General features: G+C 40.2%; 1 protein-coding gene across 3 annotated transcripts in view; it reads left to right on the top strand.

The window, feature by feature from the left end:
• The first annotated feature begins 4,406 nt into the window (after window positions 1–4,406).
• ist1 (IST1 factor associated with ESCRT-III) overlaps window positions 4,407–12,579 on the top strand; it is an 8,600-nt gene continuing 427 nt past the window's right edge. The window contains exons 1-10 of one of the 3 annotated variants that reach the window (XM_007889304.2): window positions 4,407–4,509; window positions 6,231–6,375; window positions 6,849–7,029; window positions 7,281–7,368; window positions 8,759–8,842; window positions 9,382–9,492; window positions 9,890–10,048; window positions 10,368–10,478; window positions 11,050–11,101; window positions 11,217–12,579. The exon at window positions 11,217–12,579 is cut by the window's right edge and continues 427 nt beyond it. In XM_007889304.2, the coding sequence (XP_007887495.1) occupies window positions 6,288–6,375; window positions 6,849–7,029; window positions 7,281–7,368; window positions 8,759–8,842; window positions 9,382–9,492; window positions 9,890–10,048; window positions 10,368–10,478; window positions 11,050–11,101; window positions 11,217–11,419 (1,077 nt within the window). In that variant the 5' untranslated portion in view covers window positions 4,407–4,509; window positions 6,231–6,287 and the 3' untranslated portion in view covers window positions 11,420–12,579. Of the gene's footprint in view, window positions 4,510–6,230; window positions 6,376–6,848; window positions 7,030–7,280; window positions 7,369–7,427; window positions 7,516–8,758; window positions 8,843–9,381; window positions 9,493–9,889; window positions 10,049–10,367; window positions 10,479–11,049; window positions 11,102–11,216 lie in introns of all 3 variants that reach the window. The other 2 variants (XM_007889306.2, XM_007889305.2) reach the window with 2 other exon arrangements.

Raw genomic sequence — 12,579 nt, forward strand, 5'->3', positions numbered from 1 at the left:
TATTGCTTTTTGTTTTTTTGGATGGATTATTATTAGGCGTATAGTCCCACATCCTTAGGCAAGGTTCATTACTCCACGTGCCTCTGTTTACCTAGCAGTAATTTGCAACCCAGTTGTTAGTCGATTGGCAGATAGCTTTCCGGGACGGTAATAAACCCTTCAAAAAAACACTGCTGTGTGTAATTGGCTGTCGCGTTTCGCCCACAAAATACACAGTCAAACCTCTTTACAGTATATTCTGTGAAGTGCTTTGATACATTTCAACGACGTGATAAGGCGTTATATCAAATGCAAGGATTATATTATTATATCCTATTTGTCTATTTATTGCTGCCTCACACTGTTTTATCATGGTGAGTCATTTAACATGCCTGGCTCTCTTCCAGTTTCTGTTTTGACAAGTTCTATGTCGTCCACGGAGTATAAGTGCCTCCTATTCCAGCATTCTTCCATTTAATTGTATTGAACTTCATTTGTCAGTCATCAGTCCTGGGTATACCCTATCCAGCTTTGCTGCCTCCTGATTCCAGTTCCCCCAACATTTAAATATAATTATAACATGATAAATTATATTAATTGTAGAAAGTAATCTATTTCCAGTAATCTTCTTGCCCATTGACTGGTATTCTCGATACTCCTTTAAGGATGACCTCATGGATATTTAAGCAACAAGGCTCATTTCTCATCAGTTATGCATTACATCCGCTTAGTAGCACCATCCAGTTCAACCAACGCAGACAATCAATATTAGGAAAGGTTTGATGCATGTAAATATAAATTACAAGTTAGAAAATAATGTGCTTCTGCAGGTTTATTATCAAGTATTATAATATATTATAATAATTCTTGCATTTGATATCTCTTCAGCAGTCATCAAAACTGTGAAACAGAGTTAGTGTGTATTTTGTAGTTGAATGTGGTAACCAATTTGTGTGTAGCAGTTCCTATAATTAACCATTTTTTATCTGGCAGATTGCTGGCCAGGAGAACCTGGAGAAACCCACTCTTTTTGAGAAGGGTTGGATCTCTAACATCCATCTCAACATGTCGCCAAGATTTTGGTTAAAGCTCCAACAATGCTGCACACCCCAGAACTGCACTGGAATGTCAATATAGATTGTGAGCTTGTTTTTGCAAATTTATTGATTTCGTTAGTTAAGAAACAAACTGCTGATTCAGACATGTCAAAGTATATATTCGGCCATAGGGAAAAACTCTGTATCTCACTTGTTATACTTGAGACACAGCCTTGTAATAGCAGCCACAATATGAAAGAGCTTCTGATGAGGGTGGTGCAGTTTTTGAATTACTTTGTTTAATATCTTGAATCAGAGCCAAAGGGGGATATCTTTGAACACAAGGGTTTTATTGATTCTTTGAATACAATTTTTGTGCTGCAGGAAGAGGAGAAACGTTTACATGATTCAAGGTCAAAATATGCTTAGCACATGTGAATAAATGAGGGTAGACTTCAGATTCAAATCAGGATTACGACAACCACAACTCGCATTTATATAGTACCCTCCATGCTGGGCAATGTCTCAGAGCGCTTGCTTACTTTACTTTATCACCTAGTTTAGTGGGGCAACAACAACAAAATTACATTTGCATCGCGCCTTTTACGTCGGGAGAATGTCCCAAGGTGCTGGGCAGTCAGTGTTTTGGACCCGATTGGGGAGGATAGAGGGCAGGGGGGGAAAGAGGGTGATCAAAGGCACAGTCAGAGAGGAGGGTCTTGAGATGGGTCTTGAAGGAGGCAAGGGAGGGGGTGAGGCGGAGGGACTGTAGGATGGAGTTCCAGAGGGTGGGAGCAGAGTGGCTGAAGGCTCACCCGCCATTCGTGGGGCAGGCGAGGCGGGGGACGTAAAGCAAGCTGGAGCCCTCCGAGTGGAGGGAGCGGGCAGGTTGGTAAGGGGTGAGGAGTTCGCAGAGGTAGGGGAGAGCAACGCTGTGGAGGGCTTTGAAAGTGAGGACCAGGATCTTGACCTGTATCCTCTGTGTGATGGGAAGCCAGTGGAATCGGGCCAGGATGGGGGTGACAGGGTCATGGAGCCTGGTGCGGGAGAGGACACAGCCTGCAGAGTTCCGGATGATCTGCAGTCTATGGAGGGAGGAGCTGGGGAGCCCAACAAGCAGGGAGTTTGTATAGTCAAGCCTGGATGTTATGAATGCATATATGAGGGTTTCGGCGGCCTGCTGTGCGAGTCAGCGGTGTAGCCAGGCAATGTTGCGGAGGTGGAGGAAGGCAGAACGGGTCATGGCATGGATGTGGGGTAGATGTGGAGCCCTGTAGCTCAGTGGTTAGAGCACTCGCTTTGCAAGCGAGAGACCTGAGTTCAATTCCAGGCAGAGGGCGAAACCTTGGGCAAGTTTCCTTACTCCACACAGAGCCTAATAATAATCCCTCCAAAAATCCAAAAACAATAATAAATTGGTAATTTTCAATCTAGGACTGTTTGTGGGACATTGCTGTGCGCAATTGGCTGCCACGTTCGCCCACAAATATACAGTCAATTCACTTTACAGTGTGTTCTGTGAAGCGCTTTAGGACGTCCTCCCGACGTGAAAAGCGCTATATCAAATGCAAGGATTATTATTATTATTATTAAAGGATATTTGAGGGTCAAACAAGACGCCAAGATTCCGGACTGGCTTAGTAAGGTGGAGTGTGTATCCTTGGATGGTGATGCTTTCAGGAGCAGCAAGCTTTCAGGAAGTAGATCTGTGGAGGAAAAGAATGAACCTTGCAACACACGTAATGTGTGTACATACATGTAAATGTAAATAAATGTAAATTTGATTTGTTCTTTGTTTGTAAATGCACGAGTTACATAAATACATGTTTGCCCCAGTGAATTTAAGACAAATCAAGAATCTAACATCTACTAATTAATGTTTCAAACTGACCTTTAGGTCCACTCTCAATCTAAGTCACCAAGGCCTTTAAAACAATTTTAAAAATCTGCAATCCCATCGACTATCCTTCCCCATATTCCGCCCATTACATTTCTGTAAAGTGGGTTGAGACTTTGTGCAACACACGTAATGTGTGTAAGGTGCTACATAAGTGAAAAGTTTTGGCCATTATAGTAACAGTAGCTTAAAACCTGTTTTGCTGGATTTATGAATGTCATTTTGCTTCTCATGAGATCACAATAGAAGTTCAGATGAATAAAGTGAGACTCATTTGAGTCCAAACCTTTTACAGAAATACCCGTCCGCCTGTCCTCCTATCAGAGAGTCGAGCTGTTGAACAGAACAATTAGGCCTGTTTTAGATGGAATGCTGGTTTGTCAGTCTAACAGGAAACACTACTACTTTTAAGTAAAAATATCTACATATGTTCTGTGCAGCATCATTGCTAATCTCAGACCAACTACACCCAGTGACAGGCCTACAGAATGGAATATTGAGTATGTCTAGAAGGACTGTCATTATAGATGACAGCACCTGAGTTTCCTTTACACAATCTTCTGAAATATGTAACTGTTCCTGCACTTAAAAGTAATCATTTTGATTTGGTATCAAATCCCTTTAAATTTCACTGTTCTGACCTAGTGATCCAGCAAATGGCAGCACCGAAGGCAATTCCACTTTTGCCAGTGCACTTTTATTCTTATTGTTATCCTATCCTATCATGCCATCCTTATTCCTAATATTATGCATTCCTACAAAAATGCAGTCGCTGGAAACTTTCCGGTATATCCTGCTGTGATCTCGTCTTTCCAGAATATCTGCTCTGATGCCGTTTTCCCATCACAGCATCAGAGCTGCTTTTCAAATGAGTCCCAGTGTCCTGGTCTCAACCACTCCTTCCTGCCCACCCGGTCGGTTCCAGTCGTTAATTACACGGCGGGTAAAGAACAACACCCTGGTGTCTATCCCCGACACAACAGTCTTCCAACTAAAATCGGTCATGGCTATTTTGAGGGATGCGGCGGTCTGCGAATTGGCCGCTGGGTCCAACAACAACAACAACAATATAATAATAATAATAAATAATCCTTGCACTTGATATAGCGCTTTTCACGTCTTCCGGACGTCTCAAAGCGCTTCACAGAACACGGTGGTAAAGTGAAGTGACCGCACATTCCTGGGCGAAACAACAACAACAACAACAACAGGACGTCCCGAGGCGCTGGGGGTCCACCCCTTGCGGGTACACAGTCACTACGCTGGGCAGTAGATTACCGCGCGACGCTGTGAGAACGCTTTCCAAGACGGGCGAAAAAGGCTCCGGGTCCGAATCTGAGCTCTTTACCCCTTCAGTGTGTGATATCAAATGGGTGTTATTGCGGTGTTATTATTTTGTGAGTGAGTGAGTGAGTGAGTGACTGTGTTGTATGTGGAGGAGGGGAAGGGGGGGGGGAGTTTTCTGACACCGCGCATGCGCACCCGATGAGGGTCACGTCATTTCCGGCGGCCTCCGACCGAGCGGCGGCAACGGTTTCCAGGTGACGGGGGCGGCGGTTGAGCTCTCGCTGCGTTGCGGGCGCCGGTCTTCGGACGGTAGGTCTCCCTTCGGCGGGCGGCGGGGGTCTCGCCCTTTGGCCCGGCCGGGGTCGGACTGGACGGGACGGGACGGGACGGGACCCGAGCCCCGGAGCGGAGTGTGTGTGTGTGTGTGTGGTTCCGGGGAGGTTTTTGTTTTCGTTCCCGAATCACTTCCTGCTTCGTCTGGTCCTCGGGGTTTATTTAGGCCCCAAACCCCCCCCCTCCCTCCCCCCTCCCCCCCCCCCCCCCACCACCCCTCCCCACCCCCCCCCCACCCTCCCCACCCCCCCAGCGTCTTGTAAATAAAGTATTGGGGGACTTTGTGCCGTTTTCTTGTGTTTTGTTTGATTTATTTATTTACTTATTTATTTATTCATTTATTTATTTATATATATATATGTGCAGATGTATTTATGTGTTATCTTTATGTCCTAATATTATAAGTCATTTCGCTTCGGGCGAAAGGCCAACTGTCACGACGGGAGCGACTTTGCCGGGGTGGGCGGAGAACAAAATGTGCTCAGTTTCAAGACAAATGTTTCGGGCGAGTTTATCTTACTGTCGCCATTTACTGCTCTCTCTCTCTATCTATATATATATATGTGTATGTATGTATACGCATGATATGTATATATATATATATTAAAAAAAAGTTTTGGGGGTAGGTCAGAGGGCCACTCAGCGCAAGTGCGTTCACTGTTTAATAACTAGGCGTCGAGTCCGGTCGGTCAACTATCCTTATCCTTTTTTTTTTGCGGCGGGGAGGGGAGAGTGGCTGTGAGTGAACCTGGTGTTTTGTTTTCTTGCACCTCCTGAACGTCGAGCAGAAAATGCATTTAAAGCTCGGTGGCGATCGCGAAGCGTCTATGTATTTTTTTTTCCCTTCACAAAAAAAGGGAGCAGTGGGTTCCTTGGGCCCATCCCTGATCTGTGTCGTTTATACCTTGTACCGACTTTTAACGCCCACCAAGTGACGAGGCTGCGTGAGTAAGGCCACCTTTGGCGTCACCACAAACCCTGCCAGAGTGAAGGGCAAGTCACTTATTGTACAATTATTGTGCAATGGCTAGGCATTGAGCACAATAATATAAGCACACAAATATACTGTCAATTCACTTTACAGCATATTCTGTAAAGCGCTTTGAGACGTCGAGAAGACGTGAAAAGCGCTATATCATATGCAAGGATTATTATATTGCACCGTATAGTATGACTTTTAACCCATATTAAATGTAATTAACTTTTGGCAAAGTTCAAATTAATATGGGAACTACTTAATGGGTGGGTGGAAAATGTGTTCAATTTGAAGAAAAAGGTTTTGGGCAAATTTGTCTTGTTGCTTTCTCAGCTTTGTTCCTTCCTTTATTGTTTTTTTTGGTAATCTTAAGACCCCCACCCCCTATTTCCAATGTGCTGTCATGTTATTGACTGCATTTTTTTAAAAAAAAGTGCTGTAGGTACGTCAATTGATTTAGAGGTTGGATTAGCCTGATATCCAACCTATTTTACAAAATATAAATTGGTGGATATCTTGTCTTATATCCTTTCCTGGGTAAATTTAGACTGGATTAAATGTAAACTGTGTTATAATTTGAACAGGGGTTTTCAAAATAGTTGTGTTATGTTTAGCAGGAATAAATCGCTGACTGCGATTTTTTTGCCATTCTGAACTAGAGTGAATATAAAGGTAACGTGAATATAAAGTGAATGTAAAGTTGTTTTTCTTTTTTTTGCAGACAATTACTAGGAATTTAAATATTTCACAGTTTGAACTCTTCCATTAAAATCAAGCCATGTTGGGATCAGGATTTAAAGCTGAAAGGTTACGGGTCAATCTGCGACTTGTCATCAACCGCCTTAAACTATTGGAGAAAAAGAAAAGTATGTTTCTCTTTTAAGAAAGCAAATCTGTTGAGTTAGATCAAAGTTGTTCAGTATGAAATTGCTCACTGTCACTGTTTTAATAATTTTGCTTTACTTCATAAAATAACTTCTGCATTTGAAGGAACCAACCAATAAAATTTCTGTGCTGCTTTGTGGTCAAACCAAATCCTAACACACCTCAACCAAATGATGATTCTCATCAAAGCTCACTGCAAAAGTTGAGGCTCAAATGTAGAATAATTAAACATCAATTTGAGAGATTTTTGCAAATGAATAGCACTTATGAAATATTGCTAAAAAAACTGTGGATATTGAATGGTATTGTAATTTTTGGATAATTTATTTATCTGGTATGTAAAATCTGTTCAGAAGATATTCAAACTGAAACCAAAGCTGAAGACAGTGTATAGATTTTCCTTTTCCCATTTGGAAAGACATTGATTGGTCATTGTGTGGTTACTCTGTTACAGCTGAGTTAGCGCAGAAAGCCAGAAAAGAGATTGCAGATTACCTTTCATCTGGAAAGGATGAACGGGCTCGAATCCGCGTTGAGCATATTATTCGTGAGGACTATTTGGTGGAAGCAATGGAGATTCTGGAGTTGTACTGTGATTTGTTACTGGCACGCTTTGGCTTGATTCAATCAATGAAGTAAGCAGTTGCTTCACGAATTCTATCATTGTATAAAACTTTCAGACTTCTGTTAATATTGTGTTGTCACCACTGGTGCTATCATATTTGCTTAATTGGGAAACAATGTTACTGTTCTTCCAACAGATACTGAAGACTGCAAAGCCCGGAAAGTGCATTCTTTTTGTTGCAGAAGCTGTGCAGAAATTGTAGCTAAATTGAAGGTTGTCACTGTATGTGTAATCAACGTTATTTTAATCCTTATGCACTAGGGAGCTTGACCCAGGCCTGGGTGAGTCTGTTTCTACTCTGATTTGGGCAGCCCCACGACTCCAGAGTGAAGTAACGGAACTCAAAGTTGTAAGTATCTTAATGGATTATAAATAATTTATGGTCTCCATATGCCCCTTTTCACTCAGGGAACTGGACCCTGGTCTGGCAGAGGCAGTGTCAACACTGATCTGGGCTGCCCCAAGGTTACAATGTGAAGTAACAGAGTTGAAAATAGTAAGTGGAGAGAGACCGTGTATGGAATGGACCAGTGTTGTTGTGCTCACGTCTTTAATTTTTGCATGTAATTCACATGCATGTGTTTGAAGTAAAAGGATTGTTTCTGTTTGTTTCAAGATAAGAAACAATATTCATTAAATTTATTATTAGCCAGGTTTGCATCCGTTTTGTTCTTTTGGTTTGCATAGTTTTAGATAATGGATAAATGATCTTTTGGATTTTAAAATGCAAGACATTTCTGATACTTAGTCATTTAGATTTATTTGGGTAATCATTCCTAGCCTAATTACTGCTAACTTACAGCTCCGAGCCATTTGGAATTGCACTCATTCTCAGTCATGTGTAGGGAACAGTAAGATCTGTACTTCCTATAGATTTGCACTCTTCGTTCCAATAACTGGAGAGCGTTATGCAGAATCCCTGCTTCATTCCTATGTGAGCTGATCTTTAGTGTCTGATTACAGACTTTGCAGATCCCTTAGGTTCTCGGATATCCTGCGAACATAGACTAAAAGGGACAAAGGGGAATAGTTAATAAATTGACAAAGGGTTTTGAGAAGCACATGAGCAAAGTCTTTGACATGTTCCAATATTAAACAATCTGCTTTTGGATAACCCATCATGAAATTACTTAATTGCTCCAAATCTTCAAGATAGCTGCCGAAGCTTTTAATTTAAAAACACATCTGTATGTTTTTAAATCTTTGGTTTTACAATCCCTCTTTAAGTGGAAAAAAGAAGTGTTACTAGAAAGGGAAATGAGTTGACTTAAAACGCCCCAAATTAAGAAGAGGCAGTAATTTATGGTGATTTTAAAGTGATTTCTTCCACCTGTAGGACTTAAAATGGAGATATTAACAAAAATATGATTAATCTAGATATGATAATCCTTGTATTTGATATAATGCATTATATCAAAACTACTCAAAATGTTTCAACAGATTTTTTTCTGTAAAGTGCAGTGATTGTGTATTTGTAGATGAACGTGCATGCAGTAATGTCAATAAACAGCAATGAAATGAATGAGCAATATTCTTTTATCTGGAGATTGTTGTCCAGGACACTAGGAAGAAACTCGCTTCTCTTTTCAAATAGTGCCAGGGGGTCTATAATATCCACAGTATGTCAGGACCTAGGTTTAAACTATCATCTGAAGGACAGCACCACTGACCACTGCATGCTTCCCTAGCACTGAGCTAAGTACGTTTTGTATTTTATAATTTGTTTATTTTTGTTGTAGGTTTCAGACCAACTTTGTGCCAAATACAGCAAAGAATACGGAAAGCTCTGCAGGACAAACCAGATTGGGACTGTGAATGAAAGGGTAAAAGTCCAGTTTTGTTTTAAGGACAACAAGTACTTGTATTTATAAAGCAGTATTCACATAGGGTGATTTCCCAGACCACTTCACAGGGACTGTGTTAGATGCTGAGCAACGAGGGAGGGGGGAAGATGACTGTAGGCCAATTGAAGAGGTAAGTTTATAGGATTTAAAGACGGACAAACAAAAGAGAGGAAGGCAGTTCGAAAGAGTGAGGCACGGATCTGTCATTTAAGTGAATACAAATTTTAAAAATGACCTGTTCTGCCAAACGTGAACATGTATTAATCTGAAAAGCTGTATTATCCCAGCCAGGTAATGCTTTACTATTTGAAAAATGTGTAATGCATGGGAATCATATGAATATAATAATTGTTCAAAGAAATGTATGGAATCTTTCTGCGTTTTAATGAGAATCTGGGATAATGTTGGGAATTGGGCATCATCAGCTGGATCTGTAACTGGTTTATAACTATATGTAAGATGGTCCTAATCTTTTCATCCTTGTCACATTTTTTTTAATATTTGTTGACCCTTTCTAGCTTATGCATAAGCTAAGTGTGGAGGCACCGCCAAAAATCCTGGTTGAGCGATACTTAATTGAGATTGCCAAGAACTACAATGTTCCCTATGAACCTGATGCTGTTGTCATGGTAGGTATACCTAGAGTTTGTTTGGTCAGTGTTGAATTCTACACACTATTGGAGAACCTGCAAATTGTACAAGCTTTTTTTCCCCTGCTTACTTAGTTCATGTGATGATCACTTGTGAAAATGGCCCATAGTCTGAAAGGCTTGAAGTAGTGTTATTATCTGAGGAGACTGCTGTGATGCGAGTTAATCTGCATGGGATTTAACATTGCAAATTTTTTTTTTGTAGTTTGTGGAGCTTTATTATAAGTGATACAGGGTCTAATTTACATTTTCATAATGGGATTGCTTAGTAAGTAGATTGTATCACAGCAGATTGTCTATGGGTTGGCACAACATTCAGTATCACAATTTAAACCCCGCTGTCACGTTTATATAACAAGACAAATTATATTTTTAGAGCGAAGCCCCAGTTGGAGTGGAAGCAGATTTGATTAATGTAGATAATGATGACAAGAAGGGTGGTCACAGTGGAGGTGGAGGCGGAGGATACATGGGACCCCCAATAGGCTTGCCAATGCCCACGCCATCTGTTCCATTTTCCTATCCTCCAGGAAAGGTATGTTTGAAGTTTAATTTTATACTTGCAACTTGATTACTGAAGATATTTTGGAGGTTTTGAAATTTTTTTCTGTTTTTCCATCTGGTACACAATTTTGTTTTCGATATATAATAAAATAGAACTGAATGCAGTGTTTTTTACATTTCTTGCTGAAGATCTGAACTCTCCTGCCTATTTGTACTTAAAAAAAAGTGTGATTTCCCCCTCGCCCCCCCCAAAAATCATGATTTGTATATTAAAGAGTCCAAAATAGAAGCTGGAAGGGGGAATGCTAGGTGTATGTTTGGTAGAACCCTGTCTTCTATTTGTTTTCTAGGAGTTTAATGGTTTGTCGGTGGACACTTATCAGCCATTCACCAATTTTCAACCACCCCACATGGGAGGTCACCCACCCCCGGTACCAACAATGCCACCGACATATGAATCTGTAAGTTGAAGATGCCTTGTACCGCCAGACCTGATCCAGGCCAAAGGGGAGAGTGGAATATTTCTAATCAGGGAAGAATTGGTTTGAATTTTTTTGAGTGCTTTGGGCCATGCATACATTTTGTACTTGCTTTCAACCATACGGTTCACTCCTAATCCCACTGCAACGTTCAGATCAGCGTACCGCATTAAATTAATACTTGGTATCGTTTTAAACAAGGCACCTGCTTGCGTGTAATAAACAATATTTATTCCATGATTGGAGAATAGCTACATTGTGTTGACCACTTTTTTAAAAAAATATTATCCCAAACCTGTCACAGTCCATCTCAATGTGTTTTTAAAAAATGTACAAGATAAGTATACGTGGCCTTTTTCTTAAACAGTTTCTATGTGATGGTTGAGAATCCAGCTTTTAAGTCTGCTCGTTCTATCGTTGCTTTGCATTTTGCTTACATAGCTTGCTTCAATGATCCAATGATCTATCCATCAGCAAATAATTTTTCAGCTATTTGTAATTTGCTGTAATTCGAGGAAACAGATCTGTTACTGATAATTGATGCTGTTTACAGCTTGACGATATGAAGAATGTTGACACTATGTTTCCTGATTCAAAGGTTTCTGGTAAGTTGTGATTTTTTTTCCTATATTGTAATCCGTTTTATAAAATTCACTGTGATGAAGATGGTCTGAAGTAAATCATGCATAGAATAATAATTTCATTGTGTTGGTCTTTTAGACCCAAATCTTGCACCCAGACGCATTCCTCCGGGGGGAGCGGCTTCCAGTGACTTCATTTATGACAACGTGACCCTTCCGGAGCTGCCCTCTGTGCCCGATTCCCTCCCAGCAACATCTTTCGGCGGCAACTCTGCAGCTTCAGAAGATATTGATTTTGACGACTTATCTCGCAGATTTGAAGACCTGAAAAAGAAAACCTAACTTGCTAACTAAGAGAGCTCTTGTTTTTCGTGAAATCATTCTAAATTCCTTAATATTTCTTGACTAGAACCTGAAAGCTTCATCATAGAAGCAGTCGCTATTAGTAATCTTCAATATTAACACTTTTCTTGAACAGTTGTACCAGCAGCTGGTATTGTACTGTACTTTCAGATATTTTATTATATCCGGGTCCTGGTAATGTTGGGGAAAGGCTCTTGTCACAAACCAGGGCTTGTAGTGGGGCACTGATGTTTGAGAGTTGTTTTTTTCCTTTATTAGAATTTAGAAACTGATTGAATTTGAAAACTAGTTTCCTTCAAAGTGCTCTAAATGGTCAGCAAGGCTTGATCATTTGAAGAATGGACAGGAATGGTATTTGGGTTAATAGTGGGATTGCACTAGGTGTGTCGGAATTAACGAATATCCTAATTTAATCTGGATTTATGATCATGGAATGGTAATTATATATTGTATTCATCTAATTATTCATACATCCTGTCAATTTCAGAGGGAAGTACTAATGCATACAATACCTTTCTATATAAAGGGGGAAGGAACTATCTTGTCTTATGAGGTCTGATGCATAATCCAATCCATAATCAAGCCTTATGTATATTATCTTTTTCTTTATTTCAGCCTTGTAAAAAAATAATAAATTGGAAGTTTTATCACAGGAAGTGACAGTTTCAAGTGATAAAAATTACTTTGTGAAATTCTAGCATTGCAATTGTATTTTCTTAACATTATGCCTAGATTTTTTTATTCACAAAGAAAACTGGAATATTTGTTGTACAGATTTGACTTTATAAACAATGGCGTTTGCAGTCTGGTGATGCTTTACTATCTGTCAATTCCAGTAATCAGAAGTGATGATAACCATAATTCGATATTGCAGCAGTAACTGTTCCGGCCTTTGCAGGGTCTGATATCTTTGTATTTATTAAAAAAAAAGAAATGTGAAGCCTGGAATTCAGGCTTTAGTGTTGATGGCTTCTTACAAAGTCTGGTTTTCTGTTTAACTGTTGGTTTTAACAAAACGATTACTACCAAACACTCAACGCGAGAGGGGAAATGCTCTTATTTTATATTCATTTTCAAGTTGTCAACCATATTGTTATTCATAGTCGACTAGTTAATTAGATGAGGATGGCTGACAGTGC

The sequence above is a fragment of the Callorhinchus milii genome, unplaced genomic scaffold, assembly GCF_018977255.1.
Source record: "Callorhinchus milii isolate IMCB2004 unplaced genomic scaffold, IMCB_Cmil_1.0 Scaffold14, whole genome shotgun sequence".
NCBI lineage: Eukaryota > Metazoa > Chordata > Chondrichthyes > Chimaeriformes > Callorhinchidae > Callorhinchus > Callorhinchus milii.